Below are 24,559 nucleotides of genomic sequence, written 5' to 3' on the forward strand. Positions count from 1 at the left end.
TGAGACAAGGAGCCAGAAGTGTGGGGTGATCCTGCTCCTTTGATGATTACTGTGGTCCAGGCTGATAGTGTGGGAGAAAGGAGCAGGACAGGAATGCCAGAGGTTCCTGTCTACAAGATGGCTTTGACAGGTCTCCACTTTCCGAGTGAAATGTCCCCAAGCTGAGACATGAGATCTCCTCAGACTCCCAGAGTCTGGAGGGACCAGGCAGCCAGAACCAGAGGGCACCATCCAGAGAAACCTGCATCTATTTCTTCCACCTTTAAGTAGCCTCAAGTATCATCTCCTCTTTCCAGGGAGAGCAGAACAGAATACACATGGAATCTCCTGGCAGAGCCCCCTGAGCAGAGGCTTGAAGATGAGGCGGGGGAGGCAGGGAGATGTAGAAGGGCAGGAATGTGGTGTGTGTGTCCAAGTGAAGGTGGGGACAGGGACTTAGACGGTCCTTTTTCCTTTAAAATAAAAAAAAGCAAGAGACATCTCCATTGTCTGCTATTTCTTTCCCATTTTGCCATCAGCCCAAAGCAAGATGCGGGGAACAGTTCCTCTGCTGGTCTTGGCCCGGTGGAGTTGTGTCCAGAGGAGAACTCTCTCTGCCTTGGCCTTCTTTGCTGTTCATTTTATATGAAAGACATGTGTGTTTGTAGAAGGAAGCCCAAAGGGTTGGGGACCATCTCCACACCAGAGGGGCAGGGAACTGGGACCTCACCAGCTCAGTCTGGGCTGGTCACCAGTCCAGGGGAGAGGAGCACCAGGCCATGGGATAATGTTTGTGAGTTCTGGCTTTTTTTTTTTTTTTTAAGTCTCAGTGAGTAATACCCTCCCAAGACACTGCCAAGAGCCCAAGTAAGAATCAGCCCCACAGAATGATGCTCCGTGGACAAACGTACCAAAGGATAAATGTGCTGTATTGACATGAATCCTAATGACAAACGCACTGCAGTAGTAAGCACATCATAGATACATAGAATATTCTCTCATATAGTCTGAACATAGATACAAAATAAGTTATCCTTGTTTCATTTTCCATCACAGTAGGAGCATAGGCGACAAAGTGACTGGATCAGTGGCCATGGAGCAAGCCAGGGGAGAGACCACAAAGGAGGGGACTTGCCAAGGACACTGTAGAGTTCCTGGGGACCTTACAGGGCACAAGACCCCAATCCTCTTGAATCAGCCTTCTGAGAGTCAGCCCGAGGAACTGCCTGATAAGAGCTAGTGGCTGCATTTAAGCTGGGATGACTCAGGGTGTGTATGGTGGGAGAGGGTAAGCAAGGATCAGCACTGCCAGCACCCAGCTCCCCTGCTGGCGGCGTTGGGCTTCTCTGATGTTGGGAACATGGGGCACACAGCCAGAAGGCACAGTTTGCTTCTATGAGGGGACAGATGGCCAGACTGATGGCTCACAAAAAGCTGGCTAGCCCTCCTGCCTTGCCAGCCTGCTCTGGGATGCTGCAAGGGGGCCTGCATGCCTGGCTGGCTCTCTGTGGTTTGTCACTGGGCAGCAATGCTGGGATTTACATCCGTCATAGCACAGGGACAAGTCTGTGAGTCTTCAAAGACTCTGGCTTTGAATCCTCACTCCATCATGTGTAACCTCTGCGAGTTTGGGAAGGTCGCCTCATCTCTTCTGAGTCTCAGGTTTTTATCTTTTCAAAATGCATACCTACCTGAGACATTAATGAGGCCCACAGAAAATATATAAAGTGCCTAACACAGCTCCTGGCACACATGGGAGGGGCTGGATTAACTGAGGCAAGTCGGAACACCCAAATATCCTAGGCCAGGTAGAAAGAACACGAATCGGGCAAATACATGGACTAGCATCACCCTGACTGATTTTGAGTAGACGACTATAAGATAGGTTCCTTGCTTTTTTCTACCAAGTTATTTTTCTTCTCTCTTACTCTGGGATTCTTTGAGTTGAACTGCAGGCAGAGTTCAAAGCCAGGCTTGCTGAGGAGGACAAACCTCAGGTTTGGAGAGAAGAATGAGCAGGCCAACATCTCTAATAGTCTGGAATACGGTGCCCTGGAGGATGCTTCTCCACTTACCTCTCCTCCCTACCGCTGTCCCCTCCCTAGCCCCTGGGTAGCTTTCTTATTAGGAAGCCAAAGAGGGAAAAATAAAAGCATAGAAAATAAAGCCAATTGCCTATTAACTGTAAAGCCTTTTCCATCTGCTCAGAGCTCGGGCACAGAGGCACTGGGGAATCAGGGCGGGTGGGCCATCTGTGGGCCAGTGAATTGCTTCAGGTCTCTGGGGAAGAGAAAAAGGATGGGAAAGAGATGCAGAGACACAGGTTTGCACCCTGGGGCCTGGAGGTGCTGCTGTCTTGTCTTTCTACCAATCCTGAGAACTTGGAGATGTGCCCAAACGAGGCTCGTTCTGGAAACGTAGGGATCTTGGTCCCTTCCCATCTACAGTGCAGTTGTCAAGATGGATGTGTGTGTGTGTGTGTGTGTGTGTGTGTGTGTGTGTGTGTGTGGTTACTGCTCCCATCCCTTCTCTAACACTGCCCGTGTGAAGCCCCTTTCCCCCATCACTCGGCAACTTTCCTCTTGGATGGGGGCACGAGGTGGGCGGGCAGCTCGTTGGGCAGCTCGTGCCCCTCCAGCTTGACCTTGATGAGGTGATTGGCCAGTGCGAACTCCTCGTCATCCAACATGCCATCCTTGTCAATGTCGGCTAGCTTCCAGATCTTGCCCAGCACGCTGTTGGGCAGCTTGGAGCGCACCATCTCCTTCTTGGCATTAGCGCCTGTGATCTTGCCGTCCACGGGGGACAGGGTGTAGAAGATCTCGTCGTACATGGGCTTGTCCCGGGCGACCACCCACTCAACATCATCAATCCCCTCCTCGGCCCCCTCCCCATAGCCATGCCCGAAGGGGCCATGCAGGGTGCCCTCGAATGCTCCGCCCTTCACCATCTGGACAGGATGCTGGGTCTCCTCCTGGCGCACCAGCACCATGAGCTTGGCAATGTCGTGCGCCAGCATGTCATCCACCACCTCCAGCAGCTTGCTCTTCAGTGGCTGGAACTTGCTAAAGTCCTGGGCCTGCAGCTGGTCCTGGGAAGAGACAGGAGGAAAGGTAGAGATACAATGCAAGCAAGGGTGATCCTCCATTTGTCTCGCTGGAACATTAGAGCCCTGCTCCTTTCCAATGAAGAGAGTTTGGCCTAGAGGCTAAGCTGAGCTACATCACAAAAATATCACCAATGTGAGAGGGGAGGAACAGAGACCAGCCACTGGGGCTGAGGATAAGGTTTTTCAGGAGGCAGTAGGGGCTGGAGAAGAAAGGGATTTTAAAAATTTTGGTCTATTTATTTAGACCCCTTTTAATGTTATTCCAGAGAGTAAATCACTATGTTTCTCCTTAAGTTGGTTTTGGCTATTGAGTGGCAACTATTCTCAGTGGCACCTGAGTCATGTGGACCTGTAACATGGGTTACCCTTGAACAATGGGGAAAGTGCTCTCTTGACCTACCTCCGCCCCCACCTTCCCCACCATTGCGCTCCGAGGTAGGGAATCATAGTTCACCCAAATTTACTGAAGAAAAATTAAGGCAACTAAAAAACAAATCATAATAAAAGCCAAGATCAATCTAAAATCCACAGTTCTTAATCAGGGCACTCACTGGAATTGCCTGGAGAGTTTTTTAAAGATTACCCCCACCTTGGGGGATTTTGACACAGTAGGCACAGGCAGGTCCTCAGATTTCGTAAAGGTGTCCCCCTTCGCCGTCTCATGCCACCCACCCACGTCGCAAAGAAAGATGCTCTACTTTTCATGTTTGCAATTTTGACAGGACCTGAGTCTCGAACTCTGCCTCCTCCTTGGCCTCTAGAGGGTGGCAAGGAAGTGCTGTCCTCCTGCCCTGGCCTGACCACAGCTGTCTCAGCATGCTAGGAAAAGGCCAGAGCACAGGCACAAGCACATCGAGTTCACTGTAGAAAAATTCAGAAAACACCCACAGTTACATTTTAAGAGCAAGTGTGAGATGGACGCTTCTCACCTCCCTTCTAGGGCTGAGCCAGGGACGTGATGAGGAAGGGGGTGTGGAGGGCAGGGGCAGATGATGGCCTTTTCTTGCCTTAGAACACAACTTTCTAGGTCCCTCCCACCTCTGGTTCCTTCTGTCTTTCCCAGCCTGTTCAGCCCAAGGTGGGTCTGGTGGGCTCCCATATAGGGGTCCCCATGTCTCCTAGTGGGGAATGGCCAGCATACCTATAGAACAGCATATCAGACTGGCAAGCAAATGAGAAAGTGAAAATCATTTGTTACAAGGATTTTTCACGTTAAAAAAGGGTCACATGGTCTGGTTCAAGTGTCATCTTTCCGAATGTTAGTTCACAGGTCATCACATTCTCAACAGGAGAAACAGAAGGCTGAAGGGTCCTAGGACATGACTGAGTGAGAAACCTGGATTCCACTAAAGCAATTCTGGACAATGAAGGCTCATGGTAGGTGGCTGTATGAAGGAATGGATCCAAGGACATATGCAAACTTGGAATGTGTATTTACTTTTATTCATCTTATTTATTTTTAAAAAATATTTGTTTTAAGTTATAGATGGACCCAATACCTTTATTTTATTTGTTTACTTTTGTGTGGTGCTGGGGATGGAACCTGCTGCCTCACACATGCTAGGCAAGTGTTCTACCACTGAGCAACAACCCCGGCCCTACTTTTATTTTTATTGGGAAACTAAAAATGCCTATTTGGGACTAGTGGTATTTTGAAAAGCCTAGCCTTAAAATGAGACACTGGTTCTCAGCCTGAAGATCAAAACAAGAAAGGCAACATCTATTCGTGATCACCCATGGCTGCTATTTTTTTGCCTTTTTAATTCACTATTTTTTTTTAAAAAAAAACAGCTCTTTAATTATGAAATAATCATAGACTCATAAGAAGTTGCAAGAATCATATAGAGGGTGTTCTAGGCTCACCACACAGTGCTACCTACTGTGACATCTTGCCCAGTGATGGATAGGAGTGTAAGGGCTCTCTGCCAGGGGCCTTGCAGTGACCTCCCTGATGTTCCCCACACCTGTGTACAGGGGGCATTTGTGGCTTCTGTTTATAGAGGAAGAGATGGAGGCTCAGAGGATCCAGTCAGTATGATGCTGTAGCTTTCTGCTTTGACTTTGGGGCAGCTCTTGGCCTTTGTACCTGTACCCTATGTGAATACTGACCTTGGAAAACACTGAGACCTCAGCTTCCTCTTTGGTTAAAGACAGACAAAAATGCCTCCCTCTGAGGACTGCCCTGGTGAAAAATCTGAGGAATCATGAACAATAGCCCCTGGTCCAAGATAGGGGCCTGCAGTGTGTCACAAAGATGGCAGGCTCCCTGCCTCTCCATGGTGTGAGTCCTGAATTGCTCCCAAGGGAAAGCACCTAAGGGCCTGGAGAACATAAGTCAGGTGTCATGTCCCAGTACACAGGAGATGGTGGTGATGTCAAGCCTGTGGTGACACAACTGGGGAAGGTCTTAAACTTGAGGTGATGGCCGTCTACACATCCCCTAATACACCTGTCCCCTGGGGCGGGGACTGGGCTCTGTTTCTCTCAAATGTGGCACCTGCTGTGCGGTAGCTGCGGCAGTGAGGACAGGCCTGGGGCCTCCTCCCTGCCTCTGGTTCTGACTTGAGTCCCCCTGGAGCTCGGAGGGTAGCTCCTCCATACTCCACCACCAGCTCATGTGATCCCTTGGCTTAGAGCCCCTGAGCTTAGTTACCTGCATCCTTTTCAGGTTAGGGAAATCCCCAGGTGAGATCTGGTGCTCCCGCTCAATGCGGCCATAGATCTCAGCCAGGTTGTTCACCAGCTCCTTCTTCTTGTTGTCCTTCCCAAACACTGAGGGCATCTCCTTCTTCAGAGAGCTGATGATGTAGGCGTGAACCTGACAAACAGGGCCACAGGGCATCAGGACCCTGGACTATTCCCCTCTTGGGGTTTCTCTCACTCCGCCTCTTCCCAAGAGCCCTCCCCTTCTCCTCCTCCTGCTTCTGAAATCATTTCTCCCCTGACCCTCTTGCAGGGCTAGGCTGGGCAAGGTGAGGATGTGGGGAAGCCAAGGTCAAGGCAGCCATGGGGTGGGAATGCTGTGGACCAGATGCTGGGATGGGGCCTTCACATTCTTTGTTCCACTTTGTCCCCCAATGACTTTCATTTAATAGATGTGGAAAGAGGAGGAGAGACCAAAGGCCTGGCCATGCCTGGGGATCACACAGGTGGTAGGGCCAAGCTCCAGCCTGGCCTCTGACCCAGAGCCTACAGCCACCACCACCCCATTTTCCCACCCCCAGGGTGCAGTTGTACAGCTGAAGCTCTTGGTGCCGTGGCTATGGCAGGAAGTAGCCCAGTTGTTGCAGGCAACAAGCTTCAGCTCTTGCAGCTGACCCCCCAGACTCATGGCCCTGCCCATGCTGTCAGCTCCCCAGGGTCAGGCTCACCTTGGCCAGCCTGGCTCTCTTGATGAGGTCATTGAGTTTGCGCAGGGCGGCATTTCGGGGCAAACTCTGGATGTCCCTGAACAGGTCCTGCTCCTCGGCCTCAAAGAGCTTCCGATTGTCAGGGATGAGGAGGGGGTGGGACCAGAAGGAGCCGATGTAGACCCGGATCACCTCCGGGGTGTTCACGATCTTCCCCAGGGACCACATGAGGGCCCCGTACACCCGCATCAGCTGCTGCGTCTCGATCTGGTCGGCCTTGTTCAGCACCACCCGCATCTTGTCCTCGTGGTTCTTGAGGGCCTTGATGACTTCCGAGAACTCATCCGAGATGTCCAGTTTGTGGGCATCAAAGAGCAGGATGATGCGGTCCACCCGCTCTGCAAACCACTCCAGGACCGCTGCAAAGTCATACCCTGCGAGCAGAGGGATCGTCAGGTGAGGGGCCTTCGGGGTATGGCAGTGGGGAGAGGCAACAGGGACAGTAGGAAAAACAGGGTCTTGGGAATCAGATCTGAGTTCAGATCCTGGCTCCTCCACATGGTGACTGTTTGGCTTTGAGTAAGTTACTTGGTGGGCCTATGTCTTTTCATCTAAAAAATGGGCAGAATATTTGGGCCTGGAATGTCCCTTGAAAGCTCACAGGTTGAAACATCGTCCCCAGTATAGCAAGGTTCACAGGTGGGCTTTTAGGCAGTGACTGGATCCTGAAAGCGGCACCCTCCACAGTGGATTAATCCATTTGATGGACTGAGAGTGTGAATGGAATACTGGGTGATAACTGTAGGTTATCTGGGGTCATACTCTTGGGGATTAAATTTTATCCCTGGCTCCTCTCTTTCTCTCTGCTCCCTGGCTGCCATGCTCTTCTGCCATATTTCTGCCTTGGAGCCATGGACTGGGACCTTTCCTTCTCCAAGTTGTTCTTGTCAGGCGTTTTGGTCATAGCAACAAAAAGCTGACTAGCAGAATGTAGTACCTAATTGATAGAATGATGAGGATTAAATCTCCTCTGAGCCCAGCACTTAGCAGATATTACTGTGATATTACTGTGAACTCCACTGTTGCCATAAAGAACACTGATGATCTAGCTCTCCTATTCTCACTTATTGCATTTGGCAGCCAGAGGCCCTGCTGGAAAAGGAACTCTGGATACCTAATTTGAATAAAGACTCCGAAATTCTTTACAAAGTCCCCCCCAAAACTTGGCAGAATGTATAAGTCACCGATGATGGTTCAGACCACACCCATTGCTGGCCTGGAAGAAATCTGAGTTCTCATTACAACAGTGTGTGACTCAGCTCAGGCTCCTGGGTTACCCAGCGCTGAGCTGCTTCATGTCCTGCCTGATCCTGGAACTCCAGAGGCCTTGCTTTGCTCAACTCCAAGTCATCACGGATCTGCGGAAGCAGAGGGGGAAGATGTCCCAAGTTCATACATTCGCTGTACAGACACACAGAGCTGGAAGAAGCCTTAGCTCTCTGTGCCTCATAACCCTCCTCCATGAAACAGGGATGACAGATGAAGAAGACAGGCTAAGGAGTTAAATGACGTGTTCCAACGTCCACAGCTCTTGATGAGAATGGACGTGCCAGGCCTTCCTGTGGAAGTCTGAGCAGGGCTCCAGGGCCTCCTTCTGCCACTTCCCCATGGCAGCCTCTGGCTCCAAGGCAGGGGCCTTTCCTTGGGTTCTGTGTGACTAACAGTCCTGGCTCCTGTCTGCACAGGGTTATCGGGGATTACACCATGGGGACCAAAAACTCTTTGCCACTATTGTGCAGGAAATCAAGCTATTAAGGGAAATGCCATTAGTCCCGGCCCTGCCTCACAGAGGGAGGCCAAAGACCAGGCAAGGTCATTATGCAACTGCCTTGTGATTGAATCAGATGTAGGAAGCTCTGATGTTCTGTCTGTAACAGGGATCCTCAACTGGAGCCCAATCAGAATCCCCTGCAGGGCTTGTTAAAACCCAGGTGGCCTAATCCTACCCCACACCAGTGATCTGGGGTGGGCACTTCTTTTTCTTTTTTTTGGCACTGGAGATTGAACTCAGGCCCTTAAACACTGAGCCACATCCCCAGCCCCTTTTTGGTATTTTATTTAGAAACAGAGTCTCACTGAGTTGCTAGGGCTTTGCTAAGTTGCTGAGGCTGGCTTTGAACTTGGGATCCTTCTTCCTCAGCCTCACAAGTGGCTGGAATTACAGGCATGTGCCACTGCACCGGGCCTGGAGTGGGCATTTCTAACAAGTTCCCAGGAGGTGCGGCTGCAGCTCGGCAAGGATCTCACTTTGAGAACCACTGGTCCATAACAATAATAGCTACTGCTTATATAGCATTCACTAGGCGCCCAGCACTGCGCTAAGTACTTTATAATCAGTAACTCCTTAAACTTCAAAATAACCCTATGAGGTCATTAATAACCAATAACTAATATTAGACCCAGTTTTAAAATGAGTACCCAGAGACAAGAAGGTGAAGTAACCTGTCCAAGGTCACCTGGCTAACAGGTGGTGGGGCTGGGATCCAAATCCAGAAGATGTGGCTGCAGACAGTGCCATCAGCTGCTACCCTGACCTGGCTTCTGGAGGCTGCCATTTCAGACTAAGCCACAGACTTCGATGGCAGGGGTCGGGGGATGAGGATGCATGGGGCAGGCTGGGGAGGTGGGCTGGGTTTTAGAGGCGTTTTCGACTTGTGACATCTTCTGAATGCCCTGAGACATACTTAGGGCATGTTAAAGCACTGTCTTGGGGTTGGGGATGGACTTAGTGTGGATGGGATAGCCTGCTCCCCGACACTTCCCATTAAGGGGTCCCAGAGGACCCCTTAATGCTTCCCCAGTGCCATAAGGGAAACTGAACCAACAAAGGAATGTGGGTTCCTATGGACACTCCCCTCTGTCTTCAACTCTCCAGTCTTGGGTGGATGAACTGCCTCCAGGCATACCCATCTTAGCTGACTTTCTCTGCCTTGGCTCAGTTAACTCAGGCTTTCTCTCTCCCTGCTCATGTAGGGCAAATCCACAAGGCCTGGAGGAAGTGAGACTCAGAGAAGGGAAGAGCAGGCCTATGTACCACCCCAGGAAGGCTCCTGTCCAGCGCAGGCCTGGTGCAAAGTAGACTTTGCCTTCTCCTTCAAGGAGAGGTATCTCATTGCTGAGGAGCAAGGCCCAGGAAAACGCCTCAGGGCCAACTGTACCTGGTAGCCAGGCAGGGCCATTATCAGTCCCTCTTCAGAGATGGCCGCGTCAGCTCTGCAAGGTTCAGTGAGTCAGTCAAGACCACGCTCTGTGGGAAGCAGCTCAGGGACAAGGACCTCAGATCTCCAAGTTCAATGCTAGCTCCAGCTGGCAGGTTCCTGCCGTGACCTCACTTCACCTTCCCCACACTCTTCTGCGGAAGACAGTGAGAGGAATAGCATTCTGGTTTCCAGAGGGGAGGGCTGAGATTGGAGAGGAGGGGGTTAAACAGCTGGAGAGTGGTGGCTGGGCTGGACCTGGGCTCAGGGCACATAGGACCTCCAGGCAGCATTTCCACACCTGTCACCCTCTCCCCTGAACAAAGACCCAGCCAAGCCCTCGGGTTCCAGGTGGGCTGCAGCTGCTCCCTCTCTCCCTCTGCAAGAAGCACCAGCCTCTTTTTATCTTTCCTCCGTCAGAGCCTGCAGAGGGGCAGCTCACCTCCCAAGACGGTGTCCTTAAGCTGCTGCTGGAAAGAGGGTCAGAGGGCAAAGAAAAGCAGGGCTACTGGATCCCCCTATTCCAACCCCCACCCCCTGAAAACAGGTCCCAGCCTTGGGGCACTGGTGCCTAGAGCCAGTCAGCTCTGTCCTGCATTGCAGGAGGGAAGGGCCGTGGGTTCAGAGCCTCTGCATTCTGCCGACACCTGTTCCCCAACCCTGACATGGATTTTAGTGGTGGCAGTGGCAGGGCAGGAGACAAGGAGGGGCCCCAGGAAGAGCTTGCTGCTGTTTCCTCCCTCCTGTCAGCAGATCTCACCCTCAGGGCCTCAGGGGCACACCTTGGCTCTGCTGCTCATAACCAGCTAAGGCAGCCAGCCTGGGCCCTTAAATGACAAGGAATGCAGGCTTAGGGAAGGCAAGAGACCCAAGGCCACGCAGCAGCAGGGGTCAGAGCCAGGACCTCAGGCATCCAACCTCAAGCTCAGCACTGTAGCCACCCCTTCAGGGGACTGGGGATAGCGAAGACATCAGAGAAGCTGCAGAGATAGAGAGAGGCTCCGCCCCTCCAACCTGGCTCTGGTCCCTGATGACACAGGCACACAGGAGGAGACTGTGTCTCTGGGGGAGGGGGATCCCTGTCACCTGGCTACCCCCTGCTCTGGGACAGGAGGGGGAGTAGCACCTAAACCAGCTGGGCCAGGTGCCCCTGTGGTCTCTTGGCACTCATGTGCCTGCCTGTCCTCTGCTCACTCCATGGAATTGTCCCCCACTGCCCTGGAAGCTGGGCAGGGCAGGGGAAGCCCCCTCCTAGGTTTCCCCTATACCCAGTGCAGAGCCTGGCACATGGCAGGTGCTCCATCAGTGTTTGCTGGTCAGACCTGAAATGGGAGCCCTGTTCTGCATTTTACATCTGGGAGACAGTGAACAAGTCATCTCCGCACTTTGTTTTTCTGGTTTCTAAATTAGAATCCACGAGTGCCTTGGTCATAGGGTCTTCGTGAGGATCAAGTCAAAGAAGAAGATTCTGGAGAAACCATTTAGCTGTGACCAGGTAATTCATGTTGCCCTGATCCCTTTATTAAGAACTCCTATACACCAGTTCCCATGAGAGGGGATGTGCTCTAAAGGAGTCATCAGAGGAGCACTGGCCTGGGTGAGTGACCTCCAGTTTCTGCTTGGCCATTAACTTGCTGTGTATCCTGGGCAAGCATCTTCCCCTCTCTGATCCCTGATCTCTTTGTTTGTCAAAACAGAGGACTAAGTTGGATGATCTCTGACTTCCTTTCTTGGTTCAAAATTCTTTTTTGCTTTTAAGATTACAGGAGTGCAGATGGAGAGCACAGTGGGGTGGATGACGATCAGGCACAAGGATGCCTTTGTATGGGCTCTTGGGGTCCCCTCTGAAGTGTGCCCTGACTGCTCCTGAGCCTGTGGGACCTCTGAGAAGATATTTAGTTGCTCCCATGGCCTGGATTTATGTGCATAACTAGAAATGGAGGCATCTCAAAGGCACAGACTGGACCCAGTAAGGAAAGGGGCACAGGATTAGCTCCCCCGTTGACTTTCTGTGTGGTCTTGGGTAAGCCTGAACCTTCATTTTCTTAGTTGTAAAATGAGGATAACAATGATTGGCTGAATAAGGAGTTTGTGGAGGAGCCGTGGAAATAAGATCCAACAGTGGACATAGGAATGGACTTTGTCTGGAGACGGCCCTACTGTCCAGGGTGAATGACATGCCCGGTGACAGGCCCCCTTCCCCTCCTTGGTCCCATGAATGGCTCTGAGTCTTATCATAGCTGCTCTTGAGCACCTGTGGCAGTCCAGGTTCATGGGTTGGGGACACAGAGAGCACAAGCTGCCCTGCCGGAATTCCTCCTCGTGGGTCTGCTGGCTCCAGGAGATTTGGTGGGCAGGCTCTACGCTGGAGACTGGGCAGCCTACAGGGACCCCTGGCTCACTGGCCAGGCTCTGGAGGACTGGAAAGCTTTCTAAGTAATGCCAGGCAGGAGGAAATCCATGAGATAGACCCAACAGGCAAGGCAGCTCCTGGATCACCTGGTGGCTTCCTTTACAGTCTGAAATGCAGGGCAGGGCACAGACGAGGGGGCACTTTCTCTACACTTTCAGCCACTCAACAGACCTCATGTGACCCTCGAAACTCTGTATGCCAGGAGGTGAACAGATCGCCCCTTCTTACAGGGGAGGGACTGGGGCAGGCAGTTAAGGGGCTTGCTGAAACTCACGAAGCTGGCAGTGGCCAACTCAGCCTAGAACCCAGATCCACGTGGTGTTAGCCCACGGGCCCTGGAGCTCAGAGGACGGAGCTTGCCAACCAGACACCACTCCCCCCCCCCAAAAAAAAAATCTGTCAAATTTGAGATATTATAGAAAAAGTGAAATAAAAAGTCAGCCGTCTCCAAAATGTGGGCAGAGTTTGGCTGACATCAGGGAATAAATGCCACCCAGGATGCCTCCTGGATGTGACCACAAAGAGTGGCCTAAGTAGATGTGTCATACGCCTCCAGACAACCACAAAGCCTTCCCCAGGCCTCTTGAAGGGTGTCGGGGCTCTGCTGCTCTGCCCGGGCATGTGAGTGCCACCCAGGCATGGATTTGCCAGCACACAGTCAGGGAGCCCCAGGGGGCCCTAAGTGCAGATCCAGCTCCAGTGGGGCACCAGGGACTGGCCTATATTTGAGGCTGTGAGGAGCCACCCAAGATGCCCCATGGTCTGAGTCAGATCTCCAGACGCAACTCCTGGATGAGAAGTTTGCTCTCACTCCTCCCTCTGCACTCTTCCTGGGCAGGTGAAGATAACGAGCTGAAAAGCCACTGGGCTGGGAAGCAGGGAGACCAGGGTTCCCACTCCAGTTGTGTGACCTCGGCACATGGTACCTGCTCTGGGTTTACTGAGCTTACGGGCACAAGAAGGCACCCGCTGGGAGGAGGCAGCCAGCTGTGCAGTCGGGGATGTGAGCTCAAAGCTCGGGGCTGGTGGGCATTTCTAGCCCAGAAGCAGCCAAGAACTGTGGTTCCTAAGTGTGAGAACTGGCAGCCTTCTGGAGCCCTCCCCTTTCTGCTGCATCCTCGCTTCTTCCCAGTAATGTGCCCGGATAGGGCACATCCGGTCACTTCCAGGAACTGCCACCCTGCCTGCCTCTCCTGCACACCCCAGTGCATCTTCATCCAGAGATAAGTATTGGCCTAGAACCTTCCAGACTGGCTTCCCTGAATAAGCCTCATGCATTTCCCCAGCCCCCGACAAAGGGGCCACCCCCTGAGCAGGGACCACACTTTCCCTGGGGCCCCGGTGCTCCTCAGCATGGAGCCTAGGTCTCGGGATCCCTTGGGAGCAGCTCACTTTCCAGAAAGTACCTTTGTGCTGAAGTGACACTGATGTTCCTTGCTGGTGAGACCAGCCCTGTGCCAGCTTGAGGCTTGGCGAGTGCAACATGGGCTGAATTTCAGGTTCTTTGCACTCCTCTTGCAGGGCCTGGTCTGCGGGGGCAATCCACAGGGCTCTGGCCTGCGCTGTGCTGGTCAGAGAAAGGGAAAAAGCACCAGATCCGCTCTGAGGTCAAACTCAGAGATCCGGAAGGCCCAGGCAAAGGCCCTGACAAAGCCAGATCAGTCCTGAGGACACACTGTGAGCCTGGGTGGAGAGGAAGGGTGCCTGGGTGGGGAGAACGGGGATACGGCTATGCATATGAGCTTGTGGGTGGGTGCAGGGAGGCAGGGGGAGGGCTGCTGTGTAGGTTTACACCGGAACTCTGGGTTCTGTGGCCGATAGTGAGGAAGGATGGGAGGGGCTCTGCACACTGGAAACTTTCCCCCTCTGGACTGCCCCTGATAACTGAGGGTGTCTGAGACCTGCCCTTGACTCCAGCCTCAAGGTGCTGAGGCTGCCCCAGGCTGGCAACGTGGTGCTGTGGCCACTGCCAGCTCTTGTTTCCACCACAGCCTGCTTTTGCCAGCAGCTGCATTTGCAGCCTGGGCTCAGGAGGGCAGAGAGCACACTGGCCTGCACAGCTTCTCCCAGCGGTGAGCTGCTGGGTGCTTAATCAGCATGGGAGGGGAGGTGACAAGGAAGCGCAGACAAGAACATCAATACCCAGTTTATGAAGGAGAGCCACTGGGGTCCAGAGACAAAGGCAGGAGAGAAGGTGGAAGAACAGGAGAAAACCAGAATGGAATAGGGATTGAAGAAGGCGGGAGTCTCTGCGAGCAGGGCTGCTGCATCCAGCTGCACAGTCTGTGCACTGTACAAGGGCAAAGGAGATGGTTCACACAGTGTTGTTGAATGGGGGGGCCCTGGAGGGCAGGCAAGGAGGGAAGGAGGGAGCTCGCCATGATGCAGAGGTCCGAGGTCTGTGTTTCCATTATGGTCTGCGGACCTCACAAGAAGGCCATGTAATACATGTTATTTCCCCCGCTACTCATGAGGACCCTGAGGCTCAGGGAGAAAATGTGACCTATTGAGACCCACGGCGTTCTAAAGCACAGAATTCCGAGCCCCTAGTTCAGTGTCCTTGGGATCCACTCTGGCCCCACCTGGGCTGTCAGGCTGCAGGAGCCTGCACCAGCCACACCTGGACTTGAGAGGTGTTGGTTCTCACAGTCTTTGGTGAGAGGACATGGGCTGCCTGTGAAACAGTAGAGCCCCTCTAGGCCTAAACTCAGATGAGCCACTTGGGGGCAGGGATGGGGTAGGAAGGAGGGACAGAGAACCACCCCAGCTGCCCCTCTACAAGGCACTGGGCAGGGAGCCAGGTGCATGTAGGCAGGAGGGAGGAGGTGGAGGTGCCCACTCTTCCCAGGGCTGGCCTTCACCTTCACCACCCAGCCCAGAATTAGGGAACCGGAGAACCCAGGCTTCCCAGACCCTTTCACAGGGGACATCATGAAGTCCCAGGGTTCAAAGGCCAGGAACTTACCGGAACTTACAGGGAACAAAGACCCTCCTGACTCAGCTCCTTCCTTCCCCTCTGCTTCCCAGAGTGTGTGTGTGTGCACACCCGTGCGTGCCGGGGGCTTTCCTGCTCAGCACTCAGCACCCTCCCCCTGCTCCCTCCAGGATGAAGTGCCCCTTAAGGACCTACGGGGTTACTGGCCTAGCTACTACTTGGAGGCTACTACTAGGCGGCCTCTCCGCTCTTTCCTCTCCACTCCAGCCAGGGCTGGCTTTGCCCATTCACACAGCCATGGTGTACCTCCAAAGGGCTGAGCCTGCCCCGCACCTGCCTTCACCTGGAGAGAGCGGCTTTCCTCAGAGAGGAAGCCCAGGCGGCCCCCAGGAATGCTAGACAGAAGCCCAGTTCTGGCACCAGAGGCCTGACCTGGCCAAGGGCCTGCGCCACTGGGTTTCACTGATTCACAGCCTCAGGAGTACTTGCCTGTCACCCTGTGACTTTCAGGGTCCTGGGGTGATTACATGCTGGCCTCGGCAGGCCTTGAAGGGGTTCCTGGGCCCCCGCAATGGTGGCACAGACATAAGACAGGACAGAGCAGATAGGCAGAGCCATGGAGCACAGAGGGCAAGGCACATGTCACCGGGAGGCAGATGTTACTGGAGGAGCATTCTGGCCACTTCCCAAAGAGAGCTGCCCGTCCAAAGTCATCCATTCCACAGCTGATTTCCGAGTGCTGATTTGGTTTCCACTCCCGGCTCCCAGCTCGAGTGCCCGGGATGGGTGTGGCTCATATGACTTTCTTGCCAGAGAAACAACATGTGACACAGAGAGGGTAGGGACCACCCAGGGCACACAGCAAATGTGGCAGGAGAGACTGGGGTGGGGACCCAGGGCAGGAGTTTTTTTTTTCTTTCTACATTATTGGCCTAGCATTTTAGGGCTAGAAAAGTCGAGGTGGTGGTGACAGTGACGATGATGAGCTGTAGAACCTTGTGTTTCCTGGACACTGGCTGTGCGCCAGGCAGAGTCATTTTTACCTACATTGTTATGTTTTAATCCTCAAACAAGACAAATTTCAACAGAAGTAAAGATAAAGAAACCAGGCCACTCTGCCAGGAAAGGACAGAGGCAGGTTTAGGACTTGCCAGTTGGCCCTGGCCTTCTGTCCCCTGCCTACTGTGCTGGTGACCTTCCTTCACAAGTAATCACCCCGTATCTGTCTGCAGTGAACAGTTTTCCATGTATTTTCACACACCTGTTCCCTCCTCTGATGACCCTAGCATGCTGTCACAACCTGCCACTGCATTCATCCAGGCCAGCTGGGCTGAAGCCTTCCCCTCAGAGCTACAGGCTCTGGAGAAGCCGGGCTAAGTGCCTTGTGGAGGAGTCGAAAACTCCCTGAGTAAGGCAGATGCTGACTTTCCATTTTACAGATGAAAAGACTGAGGCTGTCTTCTCAGCTCCATGGGACCTGAACTCATCAGCTGGCTCCTGCCCAGGGCTGTCCCATGTAAAATGGTCCTGTGCAGCATATCAGTACTGGCCTACTAAGGGACAGCAAGACCCTGGGTGCTTTTCTTCTGATATGGAAGAGTGAACATTCCAGAACATATCAGAATGTGCCACACAGCCCGGAGTCAACACCCGCCTGGCCTCTCACTTACCTCTACTGATCCTCTGCTTCTCCCCAGAGAGGATCCCTGGCGTGTCGATGACACTGATGCTCTCCAGCACGGCATTGGGCAGCTGGGCACACACGAACCTGCATGGGTGAGGGGAAGGCCACAGAGAGCCACTCAGGCACTTCCCAGGAATTACCTGCCTCCCCGACAGGAACCACAGCTGTGTGCCCAGGGGTTTCAATTTCCCTGCCGTGGGCCTGCCAGTACAGGGTGTGGGTGACAGCTAATCTAGAGTCTGAGCCCCAATTCTCTTGTCTGTTCACCTCCGGTTTGTGTCAAATGCTGCCTGGCCAATAGGGCTACTCCATGGTGACAGCCCATCCCCAGGTGTGACTCGATTCTTATGGCTCCAACTCTAGTTGGGCTTTGGTCAGCCACTTCCTTCCTCGAGTGGCTTTCCTTAGCTTGGCCCTCTCTCAGACCCTCAGCTTCTTTAAATGGCCAATCAGAGGACCCCTGCCTCCTCTTTGTAATGGGCCCCTAGGAACAGGACAGCAGGGACTACGGGGTCTGCAGTCAGTGTGTGGGGAACCCCCTTCTAACCCACTCCCAGTGGCAGTCCCTGTGCCTCCTGAATGTGTCCTCATTCATGAACTCTACCCTGTGCATGACAGTATGTGGTGTCACCAGACAGAGGATCACAAGCCTGACCGGCAGCAGGCCAGACTGAGAGCACTAGCCACGGGCCTAGGGATCTGTACTGTGAGGAGCTCCCTGGGTGATCCCCAGGCAGCCGTGGCTCATGCTTTTAAACCCCTGCTGTTGGGACACCAAGATGCCCAGATTTCAATCCCTGCCCTCAAGGAGCAGAGCCTGGTGGAGGAGAGGAAGCTCATCCACAGGCGACCACAATCCAGGGTGCGCCCTGAAGCCTGCACCTTGGAAGATCCAAGGCAGACAGATGGCCTCCAGGGAGGCTTCTCTAGGGGAGGCACTGGGACCAGCCTGGAAGGATGGGTCACAACACCCAGGAACATTTATCTGGGCAGCTAAAATGCGACTCAACTGCCAAGCATTGCTCTAGGGCAACAGTTGGGCCTTACTCTGGAGGGGCAGGGGAGCAGGAGCTGCCTCGGCATGAAGCAGCTCGGAGAAGCAACTAGAAGTCTCCGGCACAGCACTTGGTGCAGACGCAGTGAAGCTGGCTCCTCTGTTCCCTGCTGTCCTTTCAAAGGATGAAGATGTCAGTTAAATATTTGAGACCCTGCGTCAGCCTGGTTAGCCACCACCTCAGTGGTGAGTGCTCCTGGAGAAAATCCCAGAACTTACAAAGCCATCTAACGTGCAGGCACGGAGCCGGGCCTTTCATTCTTTCCTACTTGTAGTTTCTTCTCTCCTAAGCTTCCTCTGCCTGGAATGTCCTTTCTTTTCCCCTTTCAGTGTCATTTTATCTGTCTTGTTAATGCTCAGGCCAAATGCTAACTTTCCCTCAAAGGCCCCTCAACTGGCCCCGTGTGACCCCTGGCCCTCTGCACGCCTGATCCGCTGCGTCTGCCTTCCCAGTCCCACTGTGTCCGGCAGAGTGGACTCCTGGCTCCTAGAGCGGGGCCTGGTATCTGTTGAAATAAACCCTGAATGAAAGAATCCAGGAGGGAGACAGGATACAGCCCTCTGTATGGCCACCTTGCTCGTGTGCCTTCTTGCTGTCTGTCTGTTCAAGCAGGCGGTGCCCAGGCCTCTCTGGCCATGTGGGATCTGCCTGACTCTGTTTCCTGAGGCTGAACAGTCTAATCAGGGAAACCCCAGATTTAAAGAGAAATTCCACATCCCTTAACAGTGTTTCCCTAGAAGATCACGCTATACTTTTCATGAACCTTCACATATATTCTCTCTAAATTGTTTTTAATAATATTTTAAGTTATACTTTTATGGTCAAAAAATTTTTTAGCAAGGCATACAATGAAATATAAAGGTATCTCTCTCCCCCATCCTTCTCCCCTGTCTGTTCTACTACCTAAATGTAAACAATCATAGGAACTACTCTATAGGTGTTTTTTTTTGTTTTTCTCTTGGATTTTCTTTATACAACATTTGCAGGAAGAGATAGAAGCACAGGGAATTTACACTATGCATTCTATCCTTTTATAGATGCAGACAGTAAGACTGAAAGAAGTTAAAAGTCTTCGCCCCCACCCAACCTCCCGGTTTCCATATGTCTAACCACAGGTGTTGTGGTTTGGATGTGAGATGTCGCTCAAAAGCTCACATGTGAGACAATGTGAGAGGGTTCAGAAAAGAAAGGATTGGGTTGCAAGAGCCTTAACCCAATCAGTGAATTAATTACCTGATGAGATTGAGTGGTAAATGAAGGTAGGTAGGGTGTGGGCATTGGGGGTGTGGCTTTGGAGTGTGTCTTTGTATCTGGCAAATGGAGTCTCTCTCTGTGCTTCCTGATCATCACATGAGCTGCTTCCCTCCACTATGCTCTTCTGCTGTGATGTTCTGCCTCACCTCGAGCCCCAAGGAATAGAGCCTGCTGTCTGTGGATTGAGACCTCTGAAACTGTGAGCCCCCAAATTAACTTTTCCTCCTCTGTAGTTGTGTTGGTTGGGTCTTTTAGTCACAGCATCAAAAAAGCGGACTAAAACAACAGGGTTGGTGACACCAGCTGGTTTGATTAATGACACAAAGAGCCCTTTGCTCTCAGAGGGCACCCAACATCTGGCACACATAATAGACTATATGCTCTATCATATCACACCATATGCTATTATTGTTATAAGCACAATTGCTCAGAAGGGGGTTACCCACTAACCCTACACTCATCCTTCCCATGATCCCAGTTGCCTCTTACATGCCTGGACTTTTCTCCTCTCTGGCCTGGGCTCTAGCCTCTCACCTCTGCCTTCAGATGGATGATGCCCTCAGCTCACTCAGAGTCAATCACTGCAAACTCAAATTCCTCAAGCCCTTCCCAGATGTCCCCACCTCGGTTCACCCCTGCTGCCACGTTCCTCCCCGTCAGGCTCGCCCTGCCTCCACCCATTTCTGTGTCTCAGCATCCTGGGTGTTCACCCTCCCCTCCACCCTGGACCAGAACCTCCTCACCCACCTCCAGAATCAGAGAGACTCCTGAACTCCAGGACACCTGTCCCAACTCACCTTAATCCCACTAGTGTCCAATATTACAATGACCCAAGCTTCCTGCCCTATGTAAACACAGCCAGCCTCCTGTGCCATGCTCTCTGCCAGGCCAATCCCCTCCGTTTCTCAACACGACCGTCCCTCTGAATCCCTGCTTTGGGAGCACACCTGCCAGCCTGCAATGCCACATTACCCACATGATCCCCTGCCCATCCCTGTCTCAATTGACTCCACGTCACTATACGAAAGGCCAAAAACTGTCTTATAGAAAATCTCACACAAGAGATGTTGAAAATTCTTTGGCCAATGAGTCTCAACTCTGCAACTGCGGCTGCCCATTTCCCTCAATGAATAACTGAGGAATCAAATTTTAAAAATACATGATAATTCCAGGTGTGGTGGTGCATGCCTGTAATCCCAGCAGTTCAGGAGGCTGAGGCAGGAGGATCAAGAGTTGAAAGCCAGCCTCAGCAAAAGGTGCTAAGCAACTCAGTGAGATACTGTCTCTAAATAAAATACAAAATAGAGCTGGGGATGTAGCTCAGTGGTTGAGTGCCCCTGAGTTCAATCCCGCGGGTAATACCCCTCTCCCCACAAAATGATAAAACTACTACTACAACCCAGCAGTTTTGGTGGCTCCTGTGTGTGGGACACAAAATATTTTGTGTTCATTATCTCACTTCTCTCTCCTTTAACTTCTTGAAAAAAGATATTAGTACTATCTCCTTTACAGATGAGAAAAGTTGGATACAAAGGAATTTGGTGGCTTGTTCAAGATCCACTGTAAAAGGCAGGAATTGAACCCACATCTATCTGAAGTCAAAGCCTTTACACTCCTCCAATTAGAAAGGGTCATTTTAAAATTAAGTGTAATGCATGTGTAAAACGGGACTTGTAAGTCTAACTAGTGAGATGGAGGATGGGCCTGCACTCTAGTTAAGCAGGATAATGACGAGAAGGCCCAGATTGTCCTGCCAAGCACTCCTCAGAGCTTTCTCCACTTGAATCCTCATGATGACCTTGGTGTCTACAGGCTGAACTTGTCCCAGGTAGTAGTAGGAGAGTGTGTGTTCAAGTCTAAGCCTCCCCCTAAGTTCAGGTCCTTCCTCCAAGTAAAGCAATCTCCAGAAACAACTGGGTGCAAATCCCAGCCAGGATATAGGCAAATGCCAAGAAATACACAGTACCCTCCTTTTTTATTGGAGGTCGAGGCAGGTTAGTTGGGAATGTGATCTAAATCATTATACCCTCACCAGCTCCACCATCAGAAGGTATTAGTCCAGCATTTGCAGTTCCCACATCTGCGATGGCAACTGTCTCAGTTACAGTTCTAGGAAGGATGGGATGATCAAGAGATTCTGGTATGGAAAAAGCAGTGAGCCTCCCAAGACTGTGCCACCTGTCCATTCACCTCCCATATTCCAAGAAGTGGCAAAGAAAACACCCCAAGGTGTGGGTTCCCCTCCACACTCACCTGTTCAAGAAGGCGTTGCCAAAAACGTTGAGTTTCCTGAAGGGTTTCTTAGGATCCACTACCAGGGCGTTCCCAGGGATGATCCCCTCCGTGTCTCCTTGCATCACCGCAATGAAGGAGTCAGTGGTTGGCTCGGGTCCAATCCTCATGCCTGGAAAATCCTGTTCCAGCAGGTACCTGGCAAAAAGGAGCAGTCATGACGTAGGGATTCTGCTGGCAGATCACCACCGTGCATCTACCACAGGGCTGACAATATGCAAGTCACAGTGGGGCAGGATCCAGAGCAATGAGATTTCACGAATCCCAAGGACTTTGCAGAGGAGGTGGAATACAGCTCAACTTCAGATATCCTGTACTTCTTGGTCATTTTCCCTCCTTGAATTAGTAGGGGTGGGGGCAGGTGAAGGAAAGCCAGGTTTGAGCTCAGGAATAAAGACTGCATTGAAACTGAATCCTACCTAAAGTACGGTAGGCTTCCCAGCTGAAAGGTAGGTAACCTGCTGACATTTCTACACAAAGGCATAGTAAGAATCAGACCAGTCATAGACAATGCTGGCTTTTCATAGGTTGTTATTCTTATGTCTGGATAGTTATTCAATATAAAATTAGCTTGTATATAATATAAAATAAAAACAGTGTGAAGGGTCAACTATGAAAAGCAAATCTACATCCCCAACCTAGACTTCTGGTCCCACTCTCTAGACTTTGCATTCTGTATCCTTCTAGAACTGTCTCATGTGCACATGTGTTACGCACAGAAACAGACACAGAGAGGACTGAATTTTTTAAACACAGAGCAGACTGCACATCTTTCCTTCTCTTTGTCTTTCTTGTCACATGCATTTAATTCAAACTTTGAAGCACGAAACTATATTCAAGATGCCATGCACGGAACCTGGCACAACACAGATTCTTTTTCTTTTGCCCTTGGGCATCAAGAAGTTTGGTTTTCAATATTATAGACCATGTTGGGATTCCCTGATGGAGATTTTAATTGTGTGTGTAGGTTTTTTTTTTTTTTTTTTTAGGTACCAAGGATTGAACCTAGGGGTATTCAACCATTCAGTCACATCCCCAGCAGCACCCCATCTTTTAAAATATACCTTTTATTTTATTTTTACACAGTGCTGAGGATGGAACCCAGTGCCTCACATGTGCTAGGCAAGCACTCTACTGCTAAGCTACAACCCCAGCCCCTGTGCTTTGTTTTAAAATGCTTTTATTTTTTTTTATCTGCTTGACTGAGAGAGGTGTCAAACCTTATCTTTTATCTACCAATGCTTTTTGATTGTACATGACATCCCCCCACAAGCCCTGCCCCCAACAAGTGCAATTTGTAACCACAAAGGATATGAGCAAGGGTGGGAACTCAGGGGCCTGCAATGATTTTGCAGATAATATCCATGCATATGTTTCTTTTCATGCTTAATGTGTTTGGCAGAGAGTAGCCAAGACCTAGTTTATTCCTCTTGGTAACAATGTAGAATTCCGTTATATAGATTATCACAAGTTGTTTTTAGTGAAAATTTTACTACCTTTTAACACTTTCCATTGCCTAGATGGAAGAAAATGGTGGTAGAGGATTTTAAACACCGTCTCAACCAGAGAGGAGAAGGAGAGTATTTGTTATGGGATGAATTTATAACACGTCCCCTTCCTGAACCTGAATGTGAGCCAGGAGGTGGTGGGAAATACAAAAGAGCTCATCCCACTCACTCACCATGGGTCAGTCCTCAGGCAGGTCCCTCTCCCCTCTGGGCATTGCTACCTGTGCATTAGGAGACTGGGCCATGTGATCTCCAGGGTTTCTCCTGTTCAAAAAGTCTGTGCTACCCAAGCCCCTCTGGAAAGGGGAGAGGGGTGGTGAGCTGCCTGCCCCTGAGCTTCTACTGTGCCCTGAGTTGGCAGGTGCCTCCCTCCTCTTAGCTAGGCCCAGGCAGTGAGAAACCCGAGGCCACCTGCCCCTCTTTGCAGCCTCCTTCTAGAGACCAAGAGCAATGGCACTGTGAGCCAGGAAACCAAGAAAACTGCCTCTAAGGACATGGGAGCCCTTTGGGAGCCCAGGACAGCTTTGAGCACAGACAGCAGGAGGCTGGACTGAAGGAAGAAGCCTGGAACTGCCTTGGAGTGGGAGTGGCTACAGTAGAGTCCCAGGAGCATCTTCCAAGGTGCTGATGGACAGGATCTAAAGGACAGCACCCAAGAAACCCACATCCATAGGGTGAGCCCTTAGGAGCCCTGGGAACCTCTTGATAACCTGAGGGCTGGGGTCGGCATTCATGCTCAGGGAGTCCTCAGAAGAGATGTCAAGTTGGAGACTATTTGGTTGAGAAGAGAACTGGGGAGGTCTCCTGCTCTGTGGTCCTTGGCCCTAGCTGCAATTCAAGAGCTCTATGAAGCATTAGGTGATGGTGCTGGGCTGACCCAGAGCTCCTAACCTGTTCAGTCAGGGGCAGGGGCCTAGCAATTGCTACCTTTTAGAAGTTCCCCAGATGGCTCCACCATGCAGCCAGGATTTCTAATTTGCTCCCCATCAACCCTTTCATTTTCTTGAGACTACACGCTGATATCCAATAGGTCGGGTGGAGCCAGGGAGGCATGCTGGCTGTCTTCAGATTCTCAACATGCTACTTGTGCCTTGGAAAAGTGAAAGGCAATTGGAGCTGCACTTTACCCCGCAGTTCCATAGCAGTATAAACTGGGTTGCTACGCACTGCCTCCCCAAGGAGCCTGGGGAAGAGCCGTGGCAGCTGCAAGGAAGTTGTTGATCTACTCAGAGCCTCCAGCCCTGCTGCCTGGGAGGCTGCACCCTGGGTACTGGGTGGGGAGCCCCTCATTCCTCCAGAATTCCAGCCCAACAATCAGGGTGTGAAGGCAGGATTTCCTCTGGTCAGAGGGTCAGGTTGGAGCTGGCACCAGGCTGGGATGAGAATAAGCACACAGTTACACACGTGCACGGCGCTTCCTGCTTTCTTGTGCGCCTCCACCAGGTCTCGAGGGAGAGGCTGGGAATCTCAGTGGCTTGGGGCCAGCAATTGGGATTCTGCAGCATCCTCCTAGATAAGAGGAGGGAGGCACCTGCCAACTCAGGGCACCTTTGCTCCAAAGACATGCAAAAGCAGTTTCTATTATGTGACCAAAGCAGGACACAGGCCCACGGGCTCACGGTCGGGCCAGATTACCCATGAACTTCAGTACCTCCCTCTGAATAGGGAGATAATGGTTCAAACTTTACCCCTGCGAGGTGCAAGGCACTGTTCCAGATGCTCT

At 51.7% G+C, this 24,559-nt stretch overlaps 1 protein-coding gene across 1 annotated transcript in view; it reads right to left on the bottom strand.

The window, feature by feature from the left end:
- Positions 1–887: 887 nt before the first annotated feature.
- Ehd3 (EH domain containing 3) overlaps positions 888–24,559 on the bottom strand; it is a 31,410-nt gene continuing 7,738 nt past the window's right edge. Inside the window, exons 2-6 of the mRNA XM_015479795.1 lie at positions 21,290–21,466; positions 16,714–16,811; positions 6,460–6,872; positions 5,742–5,906; positions 888–3,070 (exon numbers count right to left, since the gene is read on the bottom strand). Coding sequence (XP_015335281.1) covers positions 2,543–3,070; positions 5,742–5,906; positions 6,460–6,872; positions 16,714–16,811; positions 21,290–21,466 — 1,381 coding nt within the window. The 3' untranslated portion in view covers positions 888–2,542. The remainder of the gene's footprint in view (positions 3,071–5,741; positions 5,907–6,459; positions 6,873–16,713; positions 16,812–21,289; positions 21,467–24,559) is intronic.

This window comes from Marmota marmota, unplaced genomic scaffold (genome assembly GCF_001458135.2).
Source record: "Marmota marmota marmota unplaced genomic scaffold, marMar, whole genome shotgun sequence".
NCBI lineage: Eukaryota > Metazoa > Chordata > Mammalia > Rodentia > Sciuridae > Marmota > Marmota marmota.